Source organism: Hylobates moloch, unplaced genomic scaffold, assembly GCF_009828535.3.
Source record: "Hylobates moloch isolate HMO894 unplaced genomic scaffold, HMol_V3 SCAFFOLD_11, whole genome shotgun sequence".
Lineage (NCBI taxonomy): Eukaryota > Metazoa > Chordata > Mammalia > Primates > Hylobatidae > Hylobates > Hylobates moloch.
The window spans coordinates 40,807,469-40,835,204 of NW_026652286.1; the positions used below are offsets into that span (position 1 = coordinate 40,807,469).

General features: G+C 35.6%; 2 protein-coding genes across 8 annotated transcripts in view; one reads left to right on the forward strand and one right to left on the reverse strand.

Moving 5' to 3' along the window:
* The window catches only part of NLRP14 (NLR family pyrin domain containing 14), a 52,435-nt gene extending 50,943 nt beyond the window's left edge, over nucleotides 1-1,492 (reverse strand). The window contains exon 1 of the mRNA XM_032168033.2: nucleotides 1,313-1,492. The gene's annotated coding sequence lies outside the window, so the exon portion shown is untranslated. The remainder of the gene's footprint in view (nucleotides 1-1,312) is intronic.
* A 242-nt stretch (nucleotides 1,493-1,734) lies between these two features.
* On the forward strand, nucleotides 1,735-25,280 carry ZNF214 (zinc finger protein 214). Of its 7 annotated transcripts, XM_032166710.2 has the most exons (6): nucleotides 2,358-2,401; nucleotides 2,941-3,024; nucleotides 9,508-9,535; nucleotides 15,098-15,145; nucleotides 19,166-19,312; nucleotides 20,451-25,280. In XM_032166710.2, exons 5-6 carry the CDS (start codon nucleotides 19,186-19,188, stop codon nucleotides 22,142-22,144), a joined length of 1,821 nt encoding a protein of 606 aa, XP_032022601.1. In that variant the 5' UTR covers nucleotides 2,358-2,401; nucleotides 2,941-3,024; nucleotides 9,508-9,535; nucleotides 15,098-15,145; nucleotides 19,166-19,185; the 3' UTR covers nucleotides 22,145-25,280. The 7 variants fall into 7 exon arrangements, with proteins under 7 accessions (XP_032022600.1, XP_058302270.1, XP_032022601.1 ...); XM_032166709.2 differs by lacking the exons at nucleotides 9,508-9,535; nucleotides 15,098-15,145 and adding an exon at nucleotides 1,735-2,008 and having other exon boundaries at nucleotides 2,339-2,401; nucleotides 2,936-3,024; XM_058446287.1 differs by lacking the exons at nucleotides 9,508-9,535; nucleotides 15,098-15,145 and having other exon boundaries at nucleotides 2,355-2,401; nucleotides 2,936-3,024; nucleotides 19,170-19,312.
* The last annotated feature ends 2,456 nt before the right edge of the window (nucleotides 25,281-27,736 follow it).

Genomic DNA, 27,736 nt, shown 5'->3' on the forward strand with positions numbered 1-27,736 from the left:
ATGCTCTACTTGGTGCTCTTTGTTATTCATATGGGCCTCTGCCCTATAGCAGGTATATTTCTTCAGATACACATTTTGTTTCTCTGAAAACTGGATCCTCTTAGCTTTTTTTTTCTTTTAATTTTGGTTAGTTCATTGAGGTTCAGGTAATATTCTCAGGTTGGAAGCAGTGTGGCAGAACAGCCCACTTCCAGTGTTCCTTCTTACTGGTCAATGTCTCTGCATTCAGTAATTCAACTATCAACTGCGGATATTTAAATACATTGCTTTTTAATGTATTTAAATATCCACAATTGATAGTTGAATTACTGAATGCAGAGACAGAGTTAATGGGTGCAGCACACCAACATGGCACATGTACACATATGTAACAAACCTGACCTGGACGTTGTGCACATGTACCCTAAAACTTAAAGTATAATAAAAAATAAATAAATAAATAAATAAATAAATAAATAAATACATTGCAATTTACAGGTGAAAATACTTAAGGGTGAGCGGTTAAACAACTTGCTTAACACCACCTAGCAGATAACAATGATTGACAGCTTTTAACATCAGTTCCGTCAGACAACAAAGCCCACATTTTCAAAATGCTATGCTATACTCTCTGAATGCTCAAACCAGGGAAGGTCCACGCCCAGTAATTTTCAAAATGTGGTCTCCAGAGTCACAAAAAATGCAAGAGCTTATTGTGTGGTGAACTCAAGCAGATAGGCGCTGGGCCACCCACCCCTGCTAAACACCAAACTGTAAATATATAGTTCACAGACTACTTCCTATGTGCCAGGGGCTGGCTTACGCATTTTAACTAACTCATTTCAATCTAACAAGTCTGTTACATAGTTACTATTATTATTGGCTATCAATATTACGCCTATTAAGCTGATGCTTAAAGGTTAGGTAATCCAGCCAAGATCTCTTAAGCGGTGTTGCCAGATTTGAATCCAAGGAGTCCCTTGCTTTTAATGACTATCCTACCAAAAGTTCCTTGCCTAATAAAATGTTTAAATGTTACTGATCCAGCCCAAGTTTGAGGGACAGGGCCTAAAGATGCGAAAATATTTTCCTAATATAACACACTCAGCTAAATAATAGAACAGGCTCTTGCAACTCTCTGTGGTCCCAGGACACTGAGGAGGGGCTCCTTCTCGTGGCTTCATTTCAGCTCCACTGTGCGTTTCCCTTCTCTGCCTGGAGTCTCCAGAGGAGCCTGGGATTTGGCAAGAAGGCGGGAGGGAGGAAAGGCTCACTGGACCAGGAACGAAGAGGGTCTCTGGCAACAATAGGACGGAATTTGAAAACCTCTAACCTCGAGTTTAGAGCGATGCTAGCTAGTGCCAGGGCTAGTGAGGTGCCCATTCCGCCGAAGCGCGGGACAGCGAGGACAACCACGCCTTGTCAACCAAAGGCGACCTGACAGCGTTTCCTCAGGGTCGTCGCGGCGGTGAGGGTCACAGAATTCTCCGAAGCCAGTAGCTCCGTTTCCAGCCACGCCCCCTTTCCCGGGACCCTAAAAGCTTCGGGAGTTCTCCTATTCCATTAATGCCGGCGCGTCCTCGCCTTATCCCCCGAGCGCCCGCAGCTCCCGCCAGCGCGGGAATGCCAGCGGCCAAAGGTCGGGAGGCGCGGGGTCTTTCTGGCCAATCAGGAGTCACGTTCGCCCGCGCTCTCTTCCCGCCCCGCCCCTCCCGTATCCATGGAAACACTGCAAGTATCTACTCCAAGACCTGGGACTTCCGTTTTGGTCCAGCCGGGCTGCGGCCATTGTTTGTGTCGACTGAGTGTTTTGGCCATCCCGGTCCACTCTTACAGGCTCCGTTAAGTGACGTTAACTCTCAGGAGGACTGAGCCAGAAGCGGACAGGGCAAGACGAGCTGTGCTTGAAGGAAGAGGGGCAGAAAATCGAGGGTCAGGGACTGAGAAGCTACTCCGGTTTAGAAACCCCGGAGACACCCGTGTAGATGGGTACATCACGGCTTCTCTCCCACGTTAAGACTGAATAAAGGCAAGTAGAGGAGGGCAGAAGCAGCTTGGGCCCCCGGGTATGGGTGCCCGGTGTTCGGTGCTGGGGCAGAGTTCTGGCCAGGGATCTGGATAAGCAACGGAGGCCGCGCGCGTCTTCACTGCAGGAGCAGAGGACCCCCGGGTGTGTGGCCGAGACCGGGAGATCCCGCTCCTAGAGAACCGTTCGTGTGTCTGGTTCTCTGGTGCTTACACTTGGGCAGCTCGTGACGTGTTGGGGGAGCCCAAACCTGTCCTGCTCTTGGGGCACGCATGAAACGTTTTTTCCCTAGAGAAAGAGGGCTCTTAACTAATTGCTTATTATTTTGCCCAGGAACCTACCTTTGATCAGCAAGGAAGGACTGGGGTGGCAAAGGCTCATGCCCCCGTTTTACAGGTAAGGAAACTGAGATCTTGGAGATATATAAGTTTGGTCCTCTTTAAAGTTCTACAAGTGCTTGATGGCACAGTTGAGACTTTGATCAGGACCTGGGAGCTCCAGTTCTGGGATACTTCTCTAAGACTCCAGGTACCTTTCTGATAGTAAATCCAGTATTCCTGTTTAGCAAGTAGGGGAGGACAATGGAATGATTTTCTACTTAAACTGAACAAAATAAGAAGAATACCTTGAGAATAGATACTATTTAAGTGTGCTGGTGCTTTTCTATTATTAGTAGTAGTAGTAATAATAATCTCAATAAATAAGTGAGTTTTATCTTTTGAAGTTTCTAGAGGGTTGGAAATAAATTTCAAGGTGCCAGTGTTCATAGCTCTCCTTTCTGGTCGTTGAAAGGAGACAGGAACATTCACAGGCTTCTTTTTGACCTCTTGCCAGGAGATTTGTGCGTCATACCCAGTTAGTATATGGGAAATTTAATGAATTTGGGAATTTAAAGTCATACCCAGGTTTTCAGTCTGCCTTCCTCCTCAGCTCAGCCGTCTCAGCACTCTACCCTTCCCCAGAAGAGGAACACAAAGGAGGAAGGAATGTACACTGTTTCCCTCATAGTCTGATCCCAGGTGAGGATGATTGTCTTTTCTCATTTACAAAATGTCCCTGCATTCTCCATGGGTGGTGGAGGTGGCAATGAGGATGGATGGATGACTGGACAGAAAATGTTCCTCGCTTGCCTGTGAAATTTTCGAGCATGCAGACTTGACCCTGCCCCAACCCAGTGTCTTTTCCCAACATTTACTCATTCATTCATTCTGTCACTCAAGTCTAGTGTATAATTCATGCTGTTCTTGGTGTTCTGAGATAAAGAATTATAAGAATGTCATGGCCAGGTGCGGTGGCTCACGCCTGTAATCCCAGCACTTTGGGAGGCCAAGGTGGGTGGATCACTTGAGGTCAGGAGTTTGAGACCAGCCTGGCCCACATGGTGAAGCCTCGTCTTTACTATAAATACAAAAATTAGCCAGGCATTGTGGCGGGCACCTGTAATCTCAGCTATTCAGAAGGCTGAAACAGGAGAATTGCTTGAACCTGGGAGGCTGAAGTTGCAGTGAGCCAGGATGGCACCACTGCACTCCAGCCTGGGCAACAGAAGAAGACTCCCTCTCAAAAAAAAAAAAAAGTCTTAACATTGAGGGTAATAAACTATATGAGATTAATAATAATTTCTGAAGTTATCAACATTAAACAGTGCCAGAATGAGCTGCACTTAAAACACAGCAACAGAAACTCAGATTTGAACAATTATGAGTAGGAAGATATTCTAAATAGGAAAGCCATCATTTAGTCTCAGGTACAATTTGAGGGAACAAATAAGGAAACCAGGCTAGTGACAGGGAAGTGAAACATGAATGTATAAAGCCATATTGTGGAAGGCAATTAATGTTTAAATTTGTTATTCTTGTGCATCTCTTCACATGAACCATATTGACAGATAGCCATTGTTGACCTTTGGGTGTATTTACTTGTAGTCTTTTAATACTTATTGTATATATGTACTCAGTAGTCTGTACAAATACTGATGTATGTATACATGTTCATACACATGTACAAATATAAACTTAGGTATATGCACCCATATGCACACATGTATATAAAAAGATTAGTATATATAAAACATTAAATTAAAAAATTTGACTCATGACAAATAGGCTCCATGAGGAAGGAAATGTTCCCAGTATATAGAACTGTACTGTGCATATACTAAGCACTCAGTAAATATTTATTCAATGTATGAATAGCTGTTATTTGTATACGTTTTTCACTTAACATATAATGAGCATTTTTCCAAGCATGTTTTGGTAGCATGAGTTTTAATGACTATATAGTGTTCCATTCTAGGTATATAGTATGCTTTATTTAAGTTTGCCTTTTTTTTTGAGACGGAGTCTCGCTCCGTCGCCCAGGCTGGAGTGCAGTGGCATAATCTCAGCTCACTGCAACCTCGGCCTCCCTGGTTCAAGCAATTCTCATGCCTCAGCCTCCTGAATAGCTGGGACTACAGGTGCACGCCACCATGCCCAGCTAATTTTTTTGTATTTTTAGTAGAGACGGGGTTTCACCGTGTTGCCCAGGCTGGTCTTGAACTCCTGAGCTCAGGCAATCTGCCCACCTTGGACTCCCATTAAGTTTGCTTTTCATTGGAGAAAATTTAAGTATTTCTTAATATGTTGTTGTTATAAATATCTTATAATAAATATTCTTATACATAATTTGTTAAGTGTATGTCTTTTTATTTTCTCAAGATATACTCTGAGAAATAGGAAAACAGAATCAAAGGATATAAGCATGTTTTAGGCTTTTGAAAAACTCAAATTCTCTTTTAGAAATGTTATGTGAACTTGAACTCCTACAACCATTTGATGAATGATTCTATCTTACTGAGCCTTTGCCAGCATTGAGTATTAAGTTTTAAATTTTGCCTTGATTTGCATCCTTTTAATCCTTAGTAGGGTTGACTTTTTCACATATATTCATTGACTCTTTATATTACTTCTTTGATGAATTGCCTTTTGATATACATCACTGTTTTCCTACTGAATTTTTTGTTTCCACTTGATACTAGGTATTCTTGTGTGGAAAACATATAAATCATTTGTCATATGCTGTAAATATTTCTCCTAGTTTATCATTTGCCTTTTACTTTAAGGACTTGTTTATGTAAGTTTTAAATTTGCATAAAATGAAATCTCATTTCTTTACTTATATAGTTTTGTGCTTTGAAATCTCTTCTTCACTTCCAAATTTAATACGTAATTGCTTTCATTTTCCTGTTTCTTAATTGTGTTATTTTAAACATTTAATTTTTAAATCTATCAAGAATTTATTTTGATGTGAAATGACAGAATTTAAACATTCTTTTTACTTCCTACTTAGGTTATTTAATTTTTCTACTAACATTTATCTTCTCTACTGACTGTGGTGCTACCTTTTCATATACAAAATTACACATACACATATATATACAAAGATTACTTTTGAGGCTGTCCTGTTTTGTGGAGCCTCTTCTCAATTCTTATACTGGTATCAGAATGTTTTTATTGTTGTCCCTTTATATGTAGTGCATTTAATAGGCAATGAAGAAGAATGTAGCGTTTCTTTTTCACTCAGTGAAGATAAAAATGAGAGAGGATGGCTTTTTCCACAGAATAATATTCTGATGATTTCCATTTTGGTCAAAAAGATGTAAAATGAACATATATATAATAAGTTTTAGATAATAAATATATACTCACCTTTCATTATGTTTAATCAATATAGCACATTGGTCATAGTACAGGCTCTACATCCAGTACCTAAGCTTACTGCATGTCTGTCACTTCTTAATACCGTGAACTAGATTGAATCACTTAGCTAGGCTTTCGTCTTTATAGTGGAGAAATAACAGCTACTGTGTAGGGCTGTTAAGAATGTAAACAAGATCATACATGTAAAAATAACTTTGTGCTGGACATGAAGAACTCACTGACAACTGATTGCATTGTTAGCTATTATTTGAACTGTAATGCGTATCTGATATAATTCTTTTTAGTTACTAAGACATAAGAATTGGGACAGAGAATCAAGCTTAATTTTTTTTTTTTTGCCAGATGTCATCATTGCCATCTTTTCCCCACAAATTTGATGTAACCTTTGTCATGTGTAAAATGCACTGTTGTACTCGTGTCCATTTCTGGATTTGTACCCGTTTCCATTGATCTTCTCTACTTCTATGTCAAGCCATGTTATGAATTGCAGAGTCATTAAAGTTTTAATATGCCATTGAATTAGCCTCTCCTCATTATTCCACTTTCAAAATGGTTTTCTTTCAAAAGCATTTGAAAATCAGTTTGTTACAGCTCCTCCACCCCCACATCAAAATCAAGATTAATATCTTGATTAAATGTGCTTGAAAATAGATATAAGTTTAGTTAGAACAAAATTATATTTATTTCTCCTAAGATTGGTCAGAGTCTCAGAGTCGTCTTGTTTTTTTCAAGCCTTTTTTTTTTTTTTTTTTTTTTAGACAGAGTCGTCTTGCTCTGTTGCCCAGGCTGGCGTGCAGTGGCACACTCTTGGCTCACTGCAACCTCTGTCTCCCAGGTTCAAGTGATTCTCATGCCTCAGCCTCCCAAGTAGCTGGGATTACAGGCGTGAGCCGCCACGTCTGGCTAATTTTCGTATTTTTAGTAGAGAAAAGGTTTCACCATGTTGGCCAGGCTAGTTTTGAACTCCTGACCTGAAGTGATCCACCCACCTTAGCCTCCCAAAGTGATGGGATTACAGGCATGAGCCACTGCACCCGGCCCCAACCCTATTTTTAGCCCTCAAAATTCTAAAACTATCTTTATATAGGTTCTAAGTATTTTTGGTAAATTTATTTTTAGAAATTTATATTCTTATTGCTATTATAAATTTCATTTAGGCAGAGCTTGTAGTGAGCCGAGATCATGCCACTGCACTCCAGCCTGGGCGACAGAGCGAGACTCCGTCTCAAAAAAAAAAAAATTATTATTTATATGTCTGAACTCTTTTTGTATACTCTTAGATTTTATGTAATTTGAACCTTATCGTGATGTATTTCATATAAGCAAAAGAATATATGAAAACATATGTACAATTTAAAATATAATAACATGGACACTCACCATTGAACTCGGCATATACTGTTTTTTCTTTTTAAGACAGACTGTTTGCTTTCTCTCCCAGCCTGGAGTGCAGTAGCGTGATCTCAGCACACTGCAACCGCCACCTCCTGGGTGGTGTTTTTTGTTGTTGTTGTTGTTAGAGACAGGGTTTCGCCATGTTGGCCAGGCTGGTCTCGAACTCCTGGCCTCAAGTGACCTGCCTGTCTCAGCCTCCCAAAGGGCTGGGATTATAGGCATGAGCCACCATGCCCAGCCTAAATCAGCATATACTTTTAATAAGCCCCCTGATGACTCCAGAATTTCTTTCCCACCCCTTTCCTAAAGGGGCAGCCACTATCTTAAATGTTGTTATTCCTTAATTTTTTTTCCTGTGCTTTTAACTACATCTACATTTCTAAACACAATTGTTTAGTTTTGCATATTTTTGAACATTATATAAATGGAATCTGTATATATTCTTCCATGAATAGCTTCTTTTGCATAATGTTAACTTTTACAATGCGTCGATGTTGATTCATGTAGTTGTTCATTTTCACAGCTGTGTACTATTTCATAGTATGAACAACTTATCTGTTTTGTTGTTGGACTTTTTGGATTGTTTTTAGTTTTTTGCTGTTACAGCATTTATTATGCTCTGTTCTTGTACAGATCTTTTGGTATACATGTGTAATGTCTAGTTTATAATTCTAGTAACAGAATTTCTGGAATCATGAATTCCCTTATAATTGCCAGTAGTTTACAGCTGATTTTCTTGGATCTCTCAGATATGCAGTCATATCCTCTACAGATAATTTTGTCTAATTGTATTATCATGTAGTTTCACAGTAGTTTAAAAATTGTGGACTTGCAGTATCCTTGTCAAGTTTCCAGTTTTAATGAGAATGACTTTAATGTTTTATCTTCGGGTTTAAGATATGTTTGTATGTCTTTTGCTTTGTTTTGCATGCTTTGTCTGTAGTTTTAAATGAAGGATGCATGTTGAATTTTAATAAGTATACTTTTTGGCATCCATTAAAATAATCATATGGCTTTTCATATTTGATGTTATCATAAAAGCTTAAAGTTAATGGCTTTCCTAATTTGAACCTTCCTTTTCTTTCTGGAATAAACTACCACTTTACCATGATATAATATGCTTTGGTATTATAACAGATCGAAGTTTCCAAAGATGGCCTTACTTATTGTTGGGGTGATCAGACCCAACACCAGGTCGTGGGGGTAACAAAGTCCGGCAGAGTCAAAGGATTGAGAAAAAGACAGTGAGAGAGAAAAAAAGGTGGGAACACCAGGGGGCCATCGCTATTGGACGGAGGCTGCGAAGGCCCCAAGCTCTGGGAGCCCACGCTATTTATTGGTAATCAACAGAGAAACAGGTGGTGAGAATGTGGAGGTCAAAAGGACACGTTGCATTAAGCACATGATTTACAGCTGCGATAGTTTAGCATTTATATGGAACATGTTCTGCTACTTTAGATAATGGGAATAGGAGCCTAGGAGGGCTAGAAGCAAGGAGCCAGCAAGTCTAGACACATTCCAAAGGACATTATGCAAGCCCTGCCTCAGTTTCCTTCCCAACACTCAGCTTTTTCCTAACACTTACAATTTATGCTATTTTCATGCTCTTCTTACGATGTGACTGACATTGTTTCCACTGAAAGGTGGGGTCTGTGTCCCACCCCTCTCAAATACAGCCGTGGCTTGTGATTGCCTCATCAGTGGAGTACAGTAGAAGTGATAGGATGTGACTTCCAAGGCTAAGTCATAAAAACAATGCAGCTTTTGCTTCACTTTCTTTTGGGCAACTTACACCATGCTGACAGATAGCCCCCGCCACTTGAAAGGACCACGTGGAGAAAAAACATCTCTCATCAACATTTAGACCAGTCTGCCAGCCATGGGAGTTAGCCACCCTGGAATTGAATCCTTCTTCTCAGTCAAGCCTTTTGATGACTGCAGATCTAACCAACAACTTGTGAGATCCAAACCAGAACTGCCTAGCTAAGCCACTCCTGAATTTCTGACCCAAAAAAGAAATAAGAAATAGTAAATAATTATTGTTGTTTTAAGCTACTAAATGTTGAAATAATTAGTTATATGGTAGTAGATTATGAATTCAAGTGCTGCTGGGTTTCACCGGCCTTATATTTCACTTTATTTCTGATGTCTTGAAGAGTTTTTCGTTTCTGATGCCTTGAACAGTTTTTGATGCCTTGGAATAATTTCATAGCATCAAATAATCTGTTCTTTGAAAATTTGAAAGAATTTATTTGAGAAAACTTTTGTTCCAGTTATTTTTAAAGGTTGTAGTTGCGATTTCCCTAATCTTATTTTTATTTTTTTTCTATTTGTGCTCCTTTTTCCCCCTTTGATTAACTAGCTTGTGATTTATCTACTTTGTTATTAATATTTTTCCTCTCAAAGGACTGGCTCTTGGATTCATTTAACAGTGGTAAGTGTTTTCAAATTCCATCTTTTTTTCATTAATTTTATAGTTTTCCCCTTAACATTTAAGTGCTTACTTGATCTAGTGTCCCCATTGTATATGGTATTAAGTTGGAATCCGGTTTTATTTTATCTCATATAGTTAATCAGTTTTCATAATGCTATCTGGTAAATAATCCATACTTCTGTCTTTGATTTTTAATGCCACCTCTATTGTTAATATGTTTTTGCAGATAAAGAAGCACATTGGTTAGTCTCTGAGCCCTCTGCTCTGTTCTACTGGTCTATTTGTCTGTTCTGATTTTACTACTATAGTTTTGGTGATACGTCAGTATCTGGTAGTCTTCCTGTTTGGTTTACTTGTCTTTACCAACTTATTTCCTTCCTTGTCAATTTTAAGGAACAGAAATCTATTATGTTCCTCAAAATAGCCATCTGAAAATTTGACTGGAATGTATTGAATTTGTTACTGCATCCAAGAGCATGGAAGCATGCTTCTCCTTTTATTTAGATAATCTTTCTTCTTTATTGGAATGCGAAAGTTTTCTTCAAAGAATTATTTGTATTCTTGTTTAAGATAGGGTTTTTTTTTTTCTGGTGTGAATGGTATCTTACTTTCTAGTAGTTGATTGCTGAGTCAGTTAAACTATTTATTGTATCTGATAGTTTTGCTGAACTCTCTTAATTTATAGTTTATTGTATACTCTTTTTCTAGGTAGATGGCCATAACTATGCAAATAATGACATTTTACATTTTTGCTTCTAATTCTTACACCTCTTAGTTCTTTTTCTTATAGTATTTGCCAGAATCTCTAGTGCTGTGTTGAAAGCAGCAGTGATGGTGGTCATTCTTGTTACCATTGTAAAGGGAATATATATGAAGTTTCTCCATTAAGCTTAAAGTTCTTGATATTTAACCTTTGCCACTTTAGGGAGTTTATTTTTTTCCTCTAGTTTGCTACAAGTGTTTTTAAGAGAATACATCGGTGTTGAACTTCCTGAACTTTATAGCACATGATTTTTCTGCATCAGTTGAGATTATCATGGATTTATTCTATAGTCTATTAATATAGTGAATTATGTTAATAGATTTTTCTCATGTTGAACGATCCTTGCAGTCCTATAATAAACTGTCTGATCATGATGCATATATTTGATACATTACTGAATTTAATTAGCTAATATTTTATTTAGGATTTTTGTATATTTACAAAATTTACAAATGTGCCTGTAATTTAATTTTATTTGTATCATTCTTATCTGGTCTTGGAATCCAAGATTATACTAGCTACATAAAATAAGTTGGCAATTTTCACTCTCTACTTTTGAAAACAATGTATTGTAATAGTAATTAAGTTAATTACATGTTTGCTAGAACGCAACTATAAAACTCTTAGAGCCTTGGGATTAGGGAGAGGGAGGAAGAACGTGGCTACCATTTTAATTTAGTACTTACTAGTCTATATAATTTTTTATTAGTCTGTCATCTATTTTGCCATTTTATTTTTTTTTTTGTACTTTACTGGGAATTGATCCCTTTATTTAGGTACATATTTAGGTGTATTTGCCTATAGCTCATAAATATCCTTATATATGTAGTTCACAACACCCTTGCATCATTGAAAAATCTTATGTCAAAAGTTATTTCCTTATTTTGCCCTGTATTTTTTCATAACCGTGTTATTAAAAATCTGACTTTCATTGATCTGACATTAAATTTTTAAGAACATCTTTTGGCTTTATGCATTTACTCAATCATTTATTTGTTTCTTATATCTTTGACTTCCACTTTATTCTTCTTTTCTGAAGTTTGCTCTTTTTTTTTTTTTAATGGGGGATGGTTTCTCTTTTTTACACTCCTGAGCTGAATGATTTATTTCTAGTCATTTTCTTAACTTTTATTTTAGGATCGGGGTATACATACAGCTTTGTTATATAGATAAATTGTGAGTCATGAGTGTTTGACATTCAAATTATTTTGTCAACCAGGTAAAGCAAAGTACCAGATAGGTAGTTTTTTTATCCTCTTCCTCCTCTCACCCTCTACTTTCAAGTAGGCCCTAATATCTGTTGCTCCCTTTGTGTCCATGTGTTCTCAATGTTTAGCTCCAAAATAGAATTGAGAACGTGCAGTATTTGGTTTTCTGTTTCTGCATTAGTTCACTTAGGATAATGACCTGCAGCTCCATCCATGTTACTGCAAAGGACATAATTTTGTTCTTTTTTAATGCCTGTGTAGTATTCCATGGTGTATGTGTACCACATTTTCTTTAGCCCGTCTATTGTTAATGGGCATTTAGGTTGATTCCATGTCTTTGCTATTGTGAATAGTGCTGAAATGAACATACACATGCTTATTGTCTTTAATGGTAGAACAGTTTATATTCCTTTGGGCATATACCCAGTAATGGGATTGCTGGGTATGGTAATTCTGTTTTAAGTTCTTTGAGAAATCACCACACCGCTTTCCACAATGACTGAACTAACTTACATTCCCACCATCAGCGTATTTAAGTATTCCCTTTTCTCTGCTACTTTGTCAGCATCTTATTATTTTTTGAATTTTTAATAATAGCCATCTGACTGGTATGAGATGGTACTCACCGTGGTTTTGATCTGCCTTTATCTGATGATTAGTGATGTTGAGCATTTTTTTCATATGCTTGTTGACTGCATGTATGTCTTCTTTTGAAAAGTGTTTATGTCCTTTGCCTACTTTTTAATGGGGTTTTTTTTACTTGTTAATTTGTTTAAATTCTTTATCGATTCTAGACTTTGGACCTTCGTCAGATGCATAGTTTGCAAATATTTTCTCCCATTCTGTATATTGTCTGTTTACTCTGTTGATAGTTTCTTTTGCTGTGCAGAAACTCTTTAGTTTAATTAGGTCCTATTTGTCAATTTTTGTTTTTGTTGCAGTTGCTTTTGGTGTCTTCATCATGAAATCTTTGCCAAGTCCTATGTCCAGAATGATATCCCCTAGGTTATCTTCCAGGGTTTTTACAGTTTTAGGTTTTCATGTAAGACTTTAAACCATGTCGAATTGATTTTTGTGTGTTGTGTAAGGAACGGTTCTAGTTTCAATCTTCTGCATATGGCTAGCCAGTTATCCTAGCACCATTCATTGAATAGGAGTCCTTTCCCCACTGCTTGTTTTTGTCAACTTTGTTGAAGATCAGATGGTGGTAGGTGTGAGGCATTTTTTCTGGGCTCTATATTCTGTTCCATTGGTGTATGTGTCTGTTTTCATATCAGTACCCTGCTGTTTTGGTTACTGTAGCTTTGTAGTTTGAAGTCAGGTAGTGTGATGCCTCCAGCTTTGTTCATTTTGCTTAGGATTGCCTTGGCTATTTGGGCTCCTTTTTGGTTCCATATGAATTTTAAAATAGTTTTTATTTTCTAATTCAATGAAGAATGTCATTGGTAGTTTGATGGAAGTATTGAATCTGTATACTGCTTCAGTATGGCGATTTTGATTACGTTGATTCTATCCATGAACATAGAATGTTTTTCCATTTGTTTATGTCATCTCTGATTTCTTTGAGCAGTGCTTTGTAATTCTTATTGTAGAGATCTTTTACCTCCCTGGTTAGCAGTATGCATAGATATTTTATTCTTTTTGTGGCTATTGTAAATGGGATTGCATTCTTGATTTGGCTCTCAACTTGGATGTTGTTGGTATATAGAAATGCTACTGAATTTTGTGTATTGGTTGCGTATCCTGAAACTTTTCTGAAGTTGTTTATTAGCTAAAGGAGCTTTGGGGCAGAGACTGTGGGATTTTCTAGGTATAGAATCATATCATCTGCAAATAGAGATAGTTTGACTTCATTTTTATTTGGATGCCTTTTATTTCTTTCTATTGCCTGATTGCTCTGGCTAGGACTTCCAGTACTGTGTTGAATAGGAGTGGTGAGAGTGGGCATTCTTGTCTTTTTCTGGTTCTCAAGGTAAATACTTTGAGCCTTCACCTATTCAGTATGATGTTAGTCTAGCTGGGGTTTTTTTATTTTATTGATTGATTGATTGATTGATTGATTTAAGACAGCGTCTCACTCTGTCTTGCAGGCCGGAGTGCAGTGGTACAATCATAGCTCATTGCAGCCTCAACCTCCCAGGCTCAATTGCTCCTCCTATCTCAACTTCCTGAGTAGCTGGGACTACAGGTGTGTGCCACCATGCCTGGCTAATTTTTGTATTTTTTGTAGAGATGGGATTTCTTCATATTGCCCAGGCTGGTCTCAAACTCCTGGGCTCAAGCGATCCGCCCACTTGGGGCTCCCAAAGTGCTTGGAATTACAGGTGTGTGCCACTTTGCCCAGCGACTCTAGCCATTTTTGTTTCCTTCAAGTATTTCATTTGGATCTTGCACATTTTTTATGTAATTATTGTCATTATTACATTTAGATTTTTAAGAAAAAACAGTTAAGAATTGTTATTATATTTTTGTTTTAAATTCAAAGATTACTTAATAATATAGTATGTTACTTGGGTTTCAGAAGTGTGGACTTTTAAAATTCTATTGTTAATAATTTCAAATTTTATTACATTGTAGCTAGAGAATGTATTCTATATTATGTTGATGCTTTGGAATTTATCATGATTTCTTTTATGGACTAATACATGGTCTATCTTATAGTACTATGTATTCATGAAAATAATCTGTATTTTGTATTTTGAAGAGGTGTAGAGTTCAACACAGATAAAATAACTGAAGCTTATTATTTGTAGTGTTTAGTCTTCATATTATTAGGGTTTTTTGTTTGCGTGCTATAATTTTTTGAGAGGGACATATTAATATCTATCATTACAACTAATGGTATGTATATTTCCCCTCACATTTGTGACACTTGTCATTTGGTACATTTTGAAATTTTATTTGTGGATTCAATTTATTTTGGATATTTTTTCTTACTGTTCATATAAAAAACATTTTTGTCCCTTATGGTATTTTTGCCATAGATTTTACTCATCTGAAATTAAGTTTGCTATTTCAGCTTTCTTTTGATTCGTATTCTTGCAATCTTTTTCTATCCTTGTATTTTTAAATATTTTTCTTTTTAGTGTATCTGTTCTAAACCACATGCTAAATCTTATTTTTTAATCTGAGTCTTTTAATCTGTAAGATTAAATCATTTAAATTTATTATAATTATTATTGTATTATTTTTGCCATCTTTTCTTTTCTTATTTTCTGTTTTCCCGTGGAGCAAGTTGTCTTCTGTTTTTATTTTGTTTTTCATAGATTCCATTTTGTTTCTTATGATGGTTGTGCTTAACTTAAAACCCACATTGACTTTTATTTACCCCTACTGACTTTTTAAATGTATTAATATCTAGGTCATATTTTTAATAAGACATGGACTTTAGCACACTCTTATATCCTTCTCTTTCTCCCCTCATGTTTGTATTGTCAAGAATTGTAGTTCAGATATGTAGGCACTGATATACTTTCTATGTCTCCTTTTTTCTTTGTTCACTCCTATTTTTTTTTGTTGTTAGTTTTGTTTTATGATAACAATAAACTTTACCAAGGTACTTGATCACCTTTCTTGTCATATTTCATGCAGCCTTTCCTGGATTAGTTTCTCTTCTTAATTGACTTATTAGAAAAATAGGTAAGTGTATATGTTTAAAATATGTTTAGGTTACTTATTAAAATAATAGAAACTGTGTGAAATTGAAATCTATATAGATGAAAAGGTGGCGATGTGAAGAAATTAAAGCATAAAACTGTCAATCTAAGAGACAGGAAAGGAAGAATAAAAAATAATATGTTAGAAATAAGTCTATATTAGTAATCACAATAAATGAACATGGATAATAAAATAACTGAGTCATACTGATTGAATGAAAAACAGAAATCTTGCTCTGTGCTCTTTACAAGAGACTTATTTAATGTCACAATAAAAGGTCAATAATGTTCAGTAGTGGTTAAGATCCATCAAGGAGATCTATTAGTCATGAACTAATATGTAGCTAAGAATCCCTTTCAAATTGTATAAGCAAAATCTGACAATATTACAAGAAGGAATCAAAACTCCAGATGTATAGAGAATGATTTTAACTGACCTTTCTTGAAAAGGGCCTTAAAGAAAACTAATAATCGGAGAGAGCTATGTTCATAGATGAGAGGACAAAAGAGATACCAAGTTTATATAATATTGTTGGGGGGTTACTTATATACCAAAAAAGGAGTGGAAAATTATCAAACTCCTAGAAGAAATAATACATCCTGGTTGGTCAAGGAAATGGAACAAGAATGAACCTGGACATTTGTTGTGCCAGAAAGTAAGGAAGCTCTCAAACACCAAAAAAGGTCATATTACAAACCCAGGAGCCAACCTGAAGGGATTCCTACTAGTCTGAGATGAGAGAATCTTGCACATGTAAAAGAAAAATGACTGCAATTTAATTGCAACCCATCCAGTATGTAAGAATCAGTGAGCATGAAAACACTGAAAAGCAAAATAATACAAATCTCACTGGTCATAGTTGGTGATTGCTTTGCCCCATCTCATTACTCTGAAAATTGATTTTTGAAAGAGAGTAAGTTTGGGAGATAATCAAGCATTTTATCATCTTTTTCATTAGGATTACATTTCAGGATAACCAGAAAATTTGTAATGGCAAGTTTTTCATTATAGAAGAATTATAGCATATGTAGGCACAAGGTATGTAGAATTACAGAATTAGACAACCAATTTGTAAAACCTAATGAAATCACAAATCCAGGAAATGATCATAATTTATTGCTAAAACTTTTAGTGAAAGGTTTAAGAGAATCTTAGAATGGAAGGACTGGGCTGACAGCACCTGAAGCTATTGTTCAGTTTAGCTAACTAAAACGTACTATAGGAAGTATATAGGCAGGTATTCTTGTAGGAAAAAATGAACCGTAGTCTAATCAAGTCCCTGGAACAAAAGAACCAGCTAACAGGAAGTGAATGAAGAACTTAAACATCACAAGAAAACAATTAGCCAGATCATTTTTAATCCTTCAGAATTCATTATTTTGGAGTATATCTCTTATCAGCAGTATGCCACTTTATTTTAAAACTCAATTTTAGTATCCTTTTCTCTATCAATAGGCTTCTCATCTTAGTTTATTGTTTGTATAATTCTTTTCTTTTTTTCTGTTTAGATTTATTGTACTTACTAATTTTGAATATAGTCTTGCTTTTATTCCTCCATTGGGGGAAAATATTTGTAACATTTTAAAAAATATTTTCAAGGGACATTTTGTAGTATTTTTTAGTAAACTAGTAAACTGAAATACAGATGCCTGACAATTTCACTTCTAGAAGTTTATCATACAGAAATATATCTATTTATCATATAGAAATATTTATATTTATCATAGACATTATTTATCATATAGAAATATTACAATAGAAATAATGATATATTTAAGAGAATTCTTTTGCTATATGTTATAGCCAAGAAACTGGAAATGATCTTAACGTCCATTAATATGGGAACAGTTAAGTCTTGGACATCAATAAAATGAAATGCTGCGTAACTTTTACAAATAATATTAATTATCTATTATTGCATAACAAATTATTTAATACCTAAAACAGCAAACATTATCTCACCCAGTTTCTGAGGGTGAGGAATCTGGAAGAAACTAAGCTGTCTCAAGGTCTCTCATGAAGTTGCAGTGAAGCTGTCAGCAGGAACTGTAGTCACCTGAAGGCTGCGCTGTGGTTGGAGGATCCACTTCTAAGATAGTTTACTCACATGGCTGTTGGCAAGATGTCTCATTTCTCAATGAAAGTAGAAGGTCCCAATTCCTCACCACAGGGCTGCCTAGGTTTTCTCATGACACGGCATATAGCTTTTCCCAGAGCTAGTGATCCAAGAGAGAGCAAGAAAGAAGCTGCAGTGACTTCTATGACCCCGCCTCCAAAGTTGCATACCACTACTTCCTTATCCACTTTATTTCCTATTCATCAGAAGTTACTCACCAAGTTCAGCCCATATTCAAGGGGTGGGGAATTAGGCTTCACTTCTTGAATGGAAAGGATCAAATAATTTGTGGGCATGTTTAAAAATTATCACAAATAAGATAGGTCTACCTGTACTGAAGTGGGAAGTTGTACACTATGTATTAAATGAAAAAAAGAAAGTTGCAGAATTATCATGTCTTTATTAAGGAAAAAAATCACTGAAGTATGAATGTGTGTTGTGTATACATGGAAGACGGTTAGAACACAGTGAAAACTGGTTTAGTGGTTATTTCTTAAATTATTTGGGGGAAGGTAGGCTTTTAATTTTTACTTATATTGTTTCAGTATTTTAAATATTTATGAACTTATTTTCAGTAAAAGAAATTAGACTCCTAATTGCTAGTATGTTTTTAAAATAAATCCTTAAATTTTTTAAAAAATAACAAATCCAATAACTACAGATTGAGTTTTATTTTTATTGTGCTTTTTATAAAATTAGAGACCAGTGAGTCCATTTATTTTCCAGACAGATACCAACTTTCACAGTTTTCAGTCCTGTAGTTTGAGTTTCTGAGCATCCCAAATTTCTTTTCTTTTATTAATTTATATATTTAAAGTGGATTCATTATATTTAAAATCTATTAAACTTATTTTATAAACATTAAAAATAGACCACTAGATATTTAAATATATGGCTCTGAATGTTCTCATTCTTGAGTTCTTATTTGTGGTTAATGTTTTATTGTTTAGACATGTATTTTCATGTAGTTTATTTGGAAAATAGTTTGGTGGCATATTTTTTGCCCTTGAATATTTCAATACATCTTTCTTTTGCTCTTCTTCATTAACATATTATAACAGTATATGGAAATCTCAGCCGACAACCCTTCATCAAACGTTTTTAATTTATCTCACTTTTATTTACTAGGTAGTGCTGGGTTTGAAAACCTCTATGATGTAACTACATAATCTTATACAAGTAACTTAGTCTTGCTAAACGTTAGATTGTGTATTCATTTATTGTGAATAATAATACCTTATTGGATTGTTCTGAGAGTGAGATAGCATAGCCCTATTCATACAATAAACATTCAATAAGATTTAGCTGCAGCTATGATGGTGCTGCTGCTGCTGATGATGATAGTATTTGGCTTTCCTTCCATTTTGTTGTAAACTCCTTAGAAGTATCTATTTCCTTTATTCTTAGTAGGTACTCAATATTTTAAATTGAAATTTAGAATTGAGAATGTGTGATCAAATAGATACAATGAAAATTTTAAAAAGAAATAAAATGGCTTTGTCACATAATCAATTTATGATCTGTTCTTTCCTCTAAAAGAATTACTTTAGGCAGTTTTAATACATATGTTTATCTGTTCTCCATTCTAAAATGCATAATAGTAGTAGAAAGCTACCTACAACATGGGATTTCTGTGAGGAGTAACTGAAATATAGGTAAAAAACTTAGTAGATGAGTGCTGTATAGGTGTTTCTTTTGATAGTGTTGATGTTTCATGATTGGATATATTATTTAGCTATTTGACTACTATTGTTATACCTCTCCTTACCTGTTTTGGTTTTCTTCTTTATTGAAGTTCCTTTTTTTTCTATTTGGCTTGCCACTTATGTTATCTGCTAAATGTCTTTATCTTTGTCCATCTTCTCACTTAGATTTCTTCTTCCTAGAAAGCCTGATCTTTGACCAGATGGCAGTAACATTTGAAGATGTGACTATTATTTTTACTTGGGAGGAGTGGAAATTCCTGGATTCTTCTCAAAAAAGCCTCTACAGGGAGGTCATGTGGGAGAACTACACAAATGTCATGTTAGTAGGTAAAGTTATCCCATCTCATAGGGAATAGAGTTTCTTCTAGGAGCAGTTTTGTTGAGTATTTTGTTTTTTTAATCTGGGTGTTATATTGAGGTGTTGGAAGAGATATTCTCAAAAATGTTTCTTAAATCAGGTTACAAATAGAAGATAAAGCAAGACAGATTCGAGGACACCTAGGTTATATCATCAATAGATACTTGTGATTATTAGTTTTAGTTATTTTCTGCATTACCCTTAAAACACATATCTCCATACGTAGTCAATTTTGTGTCATCCTAAATTTTTTCTCTCTTCATGCTATTTGTATAAGTTAGCTTTTGTTGTATAACATACTATGCCAGACAGTGGCTTAAAAACAAACTTTATTATTTTTTATGATTCTCATTGACTGGATGGATCTTTTATCATGGAGGATTTGGTTGTGGCCGAATGGTCTAAGATTAAGCTGTCTGGCCTGACTCAAATGTGGGGCAGTCAGCTCAGTATCAGTGGAGGTAGTGGGAATGTGTTGGCCATATATCTCTCTTCAAACAAGCCAACCCAAACACACTTACATGGTGGTGGTCACGGGATTTTCAAAAGCATCGAGAGAGGGCAAGGACTTTTCAAGTCTCTGCTTATGTTACTTTTGTTGTTTTCCCAGTTACCAATGCAAATTGTGTAGCCAAGCATAGAGAGAGTGTGGAAGGAGAACACCAAAGGTGTAGGTAAAGCAATGAGTTAACATAATCATTTTTTCTCAATCTACCACGCTATTCTAGAACAGAAAAATAGGAACAATATATTTTGTTTCTTATAATAACATCCAAAATAATCTAATTAAATCTCAGTCTTTACGACTATTTCCATGAAGCAGTTGGCATTCATTTTTAACAGTGCATGGTAAATAGAAGTTAAATCTTTCTAACAGTGCCTGCTCAAGATATGCTTGTGGAATGAATAAATAAGTGAATGAATGAATACATACATGAATGAACAAATGAATTTCAGACCCAAATGGAGCAGCCAGAGTCATAACCCTTCTTTCCTACCCCCACCCACACATATATTCCTGTCATTTAAAGGTCATTGATTTAGATAGTTGGAAATTTTTCAACACAGCTTTTATCTCACCATGGGATTATCTTTTTATTTTTCTAGAAAACTGGAATGAGAGCTGCAAATCCCAAGAAGAAAAACTCAGATACTTAGAATATGAAAATTTTTCCTGCTGGCAAGGCTGGTGGAATGCTGGCGCCCGGATGTATGAGAATCAGAACTATGGGGAAACTGTTCAAGGGACAGATTCCAAAGACCTAACACAGCAAGATCATTCCCAGTGTCAGGAATGGTTAATACTCTCCACACAAGTACCAGGGTATGGGAACTGTGAACTGACTTTTCAAAGCGAAAGTCGCAGGAACTTAAAATATAAAAATTTTATGCCTTGGCAATCCTTAGAAACAAAAACCACTCAAGACTATGGTAGAGAAATCTACATGAGTGGTTCACATGGTTTTCAAGGGGGCAGATACCGTCTTGGCATATCCGGGAAAAACCTCTCCATGGAAAAAGAACAGAAGCTCATAGTTCAGCATTCTTATATCCCAGTGGAGGAAGCCCTTCCACAGTACGTTGGGGTGATATGTCAAAAAGACCTACTGACAGATTCAATGGAAGAAAAGTACTGTGGATGTAATAAATGTAAAGAAATTTATTATTGGAACTCACAGTGTGTTTTCCACAAGAGAAATCAACCTGGAGAAAACCTCTATCAATGCTCCATCCGTAAAGCATGCTTCTCTCAGAGATCAGACTTGTATAGACATCCAAGAATCCACATAGGTAAGAAGCTGTACGGATGTGATGAAGTTGACAGTAACTTTCAACAGAGCTCAGGAGTTCACTTTCATCAGAGAGTTCACATAGGGGAGGTACCTTATAGCTGTAATGCATGTGGTAAGAGCTTCAGCCGGATCTCTAGTCTTCACAATCATCAAAGAGTCCACACAGAAGAGAAATTCTATAAAATTGAGTGTGATAAAGACCTCAGTAGAAATTCATTACTTCACATTCACCAGAGACTTCACATAGGAGAGAAGCCTTTTAAGTGCAATCAGTGTGGCAAGAGTTTTAATCGGAGTTCAGTACTTCATGTTCATCAGAGAGTCCACACAGGAGAAAAACCATATAAGTGTGATGAGTGTGGTAAGGGTTTCAGCCAGAGCTCAAATCTTCGAATTCATCAGTTAGTACACACAGGAAAGAAGTCTTATAAATGTGAAGACTGTGGTAAAGGCTTTACCCAGCGCTCAAATCTTCAAATTCATCAGAGAGTGCATACAGGAGAGAAACCTTATAAATGTGATGACTGTGGAAAGGACTTTAGTCACAGCTCAGATCTTCGCATTCATCAGAGAGTCCATACAGGGGAGAAACCCTATACTTGTCCTGAATGTGGGAAGGGCTTCAGTAAGAGTTCAAAGCTTCACACTCATCAAAGAGTACATACTGGAGAGAAACCCTACAAATGTGAAGAGTGTGGCAAGGGATTCAGTCAACGTTCACATCTTCTCATTCATCAGAGAGTCCATACAGGAGAAAAGCCCTATAAATGTGATGATTGTGGAAAGGGTTTTAGTCACAGTTCTAATCTTCACATTCATCAGAGGGTCCATACAGGAGAGAAGCCTTATCAATGTGCTAAGTGTGGTAAAGGTTTCAGTCATAGCTCAGCTCTTCGAATTCATCAAAGAGTCCACGCAGGAGAGAAACCTTATAAATGCCGTGAATATTATAAGGGATTTGATCATAATTCACATCTTCACAATAATCATAGAAGAGGAAACTTATAAATATTGTTCATTTAGTTAACAGCTTTAATCAAAGTTTACCTAACCTTTAAACCCTATAAATGCTGCTGTTAAGGAAATCTTATAAATAACACAAGTAATCCCAAGCAACATTTATAGTTTCCCCTATCTCCCACTAAGAATTATTTGCTTCAAAAGGAGACTTTAGAAAAATCCCTATATATTTAAAATTATAGTGTATTTTTCTTTACCTACTATAAATATAATACAGTCATAAATATATTAAACATTTAAGGAGAAAACTCTTCATCGTATTTCATTCTAGTCTTTTTTCTGTGCATTTTAATGTGCATGAAATTATACTGTGTGTTCAACTTTGTATTTTCACTGACTTCAAAATATTTACTTAAATTTTGGTTTGAATTGAAACTGGTTGGCCATCTGTTAAACAACATCTCTTAACTCCCCTAAAAAGTCCCTAGGAACTAACAGAAAAGGTGGAAACACACAAAACTTAAAACTGTTTTGTCCAGTAGAATTCAATTGTTTATGGACAAAAGCCACCTAATAAAAGATAGGAAAGCATTGTATGACATTGTGTCTGAGACAGTGTATCTCTGAGTTGTTATCTCTGTCAACCAGAAAACCTAGGGACCGTCCTTCTGCTGCATGGTGCTTCACTTTGAGGTGACCACAGTGCACTCTTATCCCTTCCCTTTCCTGGTTTTCCATGCTTAATAATAGGTTCAGATACCAAATAACAAGAAGTACAGAATTTTCTCTAAGTAAGGTGTGAAGGGTGTGGACAAAAGTGCTAGAAATGGAAGACACTCTATTGGTTCGGAATTAGAGATCCAAGCAGTAGAATTTTATTTAATCTCAGTAGAACAGTGGTAATAGAGAAATATCTGCAAGGACAGCATTGAACTCAGAACTCTGTGCAACGATGAAGAACCCTGAAGCTAATTATGTAAGAAGAGAGTTTGGCCATTATCTCAGAATAGAGTTAATAGGAATACACAGTCCTAATTATTGATATACAAATATGCTGAAGTAATACCAAGAGAAAAAAAAGTGGACATGTTTAGGAAAATTAGAGGGAATTGCAATACTGAAGAAAAGAATATCATCCTAAAGACTTAGAAACTTATTGCCCTGAAAATTAGCTGCTGCAGGCTTCAGAGGAAATTTCCAGAAATGTTGGTGTCCTCAGTGGCATAACAGAATCTGAACTCAATAAAGCTAGAGTAGAAATACACAAGTAGAGAAGAGTCTCTAAAGTGAAAAGAGAAATAAATACAATAAAGAAGGACTTCAGGGAGCTCTGAAATACTGTATCAAAATAAATGCAACAAAAAGTAAAATTAACACTGAAGAATATAAAATAACTGATAGTTAATAGATAAACTTGATCTGATCTTAAATGTATCTGAAAAGGATAATGAGATGGAAACTAAGAAAGAACAGATATGAATATCAGAGGATGGAGGTCCAGTGTGAGAATTAAAGGTGTCTAAGGAAGGTGAAAGAACATTTGGCATAGAATCAATGATCAAAGACATTAAGAAACTTTTTCTGAGTTAAAAATATATGGTCACTAAATTTTAGGCAAAACCAGTATTAAAGGAACCTTAGAAACAGGTTAGAAGCAATTAAAAGCATGCAGAAAGAAAAATTCTGGTTATCTGCAAAACCAAAAAGGGAGGGTGGATACAGACCTCTACAACAGTAACTCAGAAGGCAATGGAACAGCACCTTCAGAATTTCGAGATTTGAAAAGTTTATTATCACCAAACAGTTTTATAACAAAAGTGTCTTTCATATGTGCAGGAAACAAGTATTTTTGATAAGCAAGAAAACAGTGTAGCATACATGTGCCTTAAAGAGAGTTTGTGAATGTGGAAATCCTGGTATAAAAGGACTAGTGATGAGCACTGAAATCAATTAAATATGCAGTTGTCTGGATAGTTTCCAAAACTTCAAAAAATTAAATGTGCAAGAAAATATACAAATGCTGAGTGTAAAATGTACAAATGCTGAGTCTGGGTAGAAGAGTAAGGTTGTCAGGACACCCAGTTAAGTTTGAATTTCATATAAGCAAAGAATAATTGTTTAGTATAAGGGTGTCCCAAATATTGCATGGGACTTAAACTAAAATTTCATACATTTGAAATTCAAATTTAACTGGTCATTTCTGTTTTTAGTTGCTACATCCAGCAACCTGAGAGAAAGAGCGTAAGTGCCACATTTCTGATCTTAAATAGCAGGGACTCATAATAACATTTTCTTTTTGATTGATAATTTAAGAAAGGCCTTTTTTTTTTACAAACCTAAAATTACAACTTAATGAAACTAAAAAAAAGTGCCTATACCTTTCAAAATGGGAGAAGATAAAAGCAAAAATTATTCAGTCTCTATAGCAATGACTACCAAAAAAATCCCCAAGAAGTTGGCCTAAAATATTAAAATAAATGGATCAAGATGATTAAAGCCGAATGTATCAAAATATGTTCAATGCTTCATTTTAAAATGTTGAAAACACTGGGTTAAAAATTTCTAATTACGTGCTATAACAGATGAAAATGCGATATTGCTTAAATGTGAGACCAGGTGAAGGTTTATTAGGCAAACAAAGGAGTACCTACAATATGTTTTTAAAGGTGAAAAATGAACTAATTTAAACTCATTAAGTTGGGTAAAAATACTAGTTTTCTAAATTCTTGCAATATTCAGAAAATGTAATTGTCAAAATATCTGGTTTTTAATTTACAAAAATGCAGAATGATAATAATAAAGGGGAAATATAAAAGAGGACTTGACTAGAGGAGTCTTACTTTTCCTTAAGGGAATGTTCCTAATTTATATATTTGTTTCAGATCTCATGAAAATCCCAATGAATTTGAGATAAAGATGTTCTAGTCTTTTAAGGAAAATAGACATTGGAGAAGAGCAAAGATAATTATAAGAAAGATTAATGATATTGCCCTAACATATAATAAATTGTATATTGGTATATGAAGTTGTAATAATGGAGAATTTAATTGTATATTTGAAAAAAAAAGTTAGGATTCTAAGTCACTAAACAGCTTAGAAATATACCAGTGTATGGATTATATATGTGTATTTTAACATATAGTACATATGCTTATAGAGTTCACACATGATAAAGATCTGCGAATAGGAGGATTATTCAGTAAATTGTGCTGAGATCATTATTTAACTCTTTAATAAAAAAGACTTTCATTTCATGACCTATGTCAGAATAAAACATTGATTGAATACAAGTTTTCAAGCTGTGTTCCGTGGACCTCCATGTGGTTTCATGAAGACTAGTATCTTCAGAAGCAATTGTGAATGGGAGTTCACTCATGATTTGGCTGTCTGTTTGTCTGTGATTGGTGTACAAGAATGCTTGTGATTTTTGTACATTGATTTTGTATCCTGAGACTTTGCTGAAGTTGCTAATCAGCTTAAGGAGATTTTGGGCTGAGACAATGGGGTTTTCTAGATATACAATCATGTCATCTGCAAACAGGGACAGTTTGACTTCCTCTTTTCCTAATTGAATACCCTTTATTTCCTTCTCCTGCCTGATTGCCCTGGCCAGAACTTCCAGCACTATGTTGGAGTGGTGAGAGAGGGCATCCCTGTCTTGTGCCAGTTTTCAAAGGGAATGCTTCCAGTTTTTGCCCATTCAGTATGATATTGGCTGTGGGTTTGTCATAGATAGCTCTTATTATTTTGAGATATGTCCCATCAATATCTAATTTATTGAGAGTTTTTAGCATGAAGCGTTGTTGAATTTTGTCAAAGGCCTTTTCTGCATCTATTGAGATAATCATGTGGTTTTTGTCTTTGGTTCTGTTTATATGCTGGATTACATTTATTGATTTGCATATGTTGAACCAGCCTTGCATCCCAGGGATGAAGCTCACTTGATCATGGTGGATAAGCTTTTTGGTGTGCTGCTGGATTCAGTTTGCCACTATTTTATTGAGGATTTTTGCATCAATGTTCATCAATGATATTGGTCTGAAATTCTCTTTTTTGGTTATGTCTCTGCCAGGCTTTGGTATCAGGATGATGCTGGCCTCATAAAATGTGTTAGGGAGGATTCCCTCTTTTTCTATCGATTGGAATAGTTTCAGAAGGAATGGTACCAGTTCCTCCTTGTACCTCTGGTAGAATTCGGCTGTGAATCCATCAGGTCCTGGGCTCTTTTTGGTTGGTAAGGTATTGATTATTGCCACAATTTCAGATCCTGTTATTGGTCTATTCAGAGATTCAACTTCTTCCTGGTTTAGTCTTGGGAGGGTGTATTTGTCGAGGAATTTATCCATTTCTTCTAGATTTTCTAGCTTATTTGCGTAGAGGTGTTTGTAGTATTCTCTGATGGTAGATTGTATTTCTGTGGGATCGGTCGTGATATCCCCTTTTTCATTTTTTATTGCATCTATTTGATTCTTCTCTCTTTTCTTCTTTATTAGTCTTGCTAGCGGTCTATCAATTTTGTTGATCTTTTCAAAAAACCAGCTCCTGGATTCATTAATTTTTTGAAGGGTTTTTTGTGTCTCTATTTCCTTCAGTTCTGCTCTGATTTTAGTTATTTCTAGCCTTCTGCTAGCTTTTGAATGTGTTTGCTCTTGCTTTTCTAGTTCTTTTAATTGTGATGTTAGGGTGTCAGTTTTGGATCTTTCCTGCTTTCTCTTGTGGGCATTAAAGAACTGCAAGTTGAGCCACATTTTATCTCTTCATATGCAAAAATGACTTGATTTTATTTTTTAAAGGCGGTTCCACTATAAAATACTTAAAATTCTCTAGAGTGGATTTTTAAACACTCAGAAAAAAATACATAATTTGACCACATAAAAATTTTTAAACTGTGGGTTTAAAACATGTAAGTCAGACAAAAATAGGAGAAATATTGCCATGATTATGACAGTACAAACTCTTTTAAATTAAATGGACACCTAGTTTAAAATTTTGACAAAGAACATAAACAGATTAAAGCAATGAAGTATCACTTTTATTAACAAAAATGACAATAGCCATTTTCAGCAAGAGTATGGAGTGATGTATACTTATGTTGAGGGTAAATTGATAACGACTTTTTGGAAAAACGATTTGGCCAATCCTGAGCCTTAAAATTGCTGTTACTCTTTGCTACAGTAATTCTATAGGAATATGTTCTATGGAAATAGAGTTTCATACTATTAGGGGGCTTGTAAAGAACAGAGATCCACTCAAGTGATCTCATGTAAAGAACAGGGTTATATAACATTACATGGTAGAAGCTCATATGCACATACTCAGATCCCAGGATGTTATCTCACTAAAAGAAGTGAGGGAGCAAGTGAGCCATGGAGCTCTCCATGGAAAAAGAATTCCGTGTAGAGGGTAGAGTAAGTGCAAAGGGTCTGAGGCTAGGAATGGACCTGGAATGTACTGCAGCACTGTAAGGGAGGAGGAAAACGGAGTGAAGTTAAAGGTAATAGGGCCTTGTAAGTAATTGTAAAGGCATTTTCTTTTATTCTAAGTGAAGTAAAAAGCCACTGGAGGGTTTTAAGTGATATAATCTAACAAATTTAAACAGGCTTATTCTGAATGCTGTGTTAAGAACTGACAAAGTAGAGG

What these genes read in the sequence shown, in the direction of transcription:
- ZNF214 (XM_032166709.2), top strand. An exon ending in CCCTCATAGTCTGATCCCAG is followed by an intron (nt 3,025 to 19,165) that starts GTGAGGATGATT and finishes TCTTCTTCCTAG; the next exon opens with AAAGCCTGATCTTTGACCAG. An exon ending in CACAAATGTCATGTTAGTAG is followed by an intron (nt 19,313 to 20,450) that starts GTAAAGTTATCC and finishes TTATTTTTCTAG; the next exon opens with AAAACTGGAATGAGAGCTGC.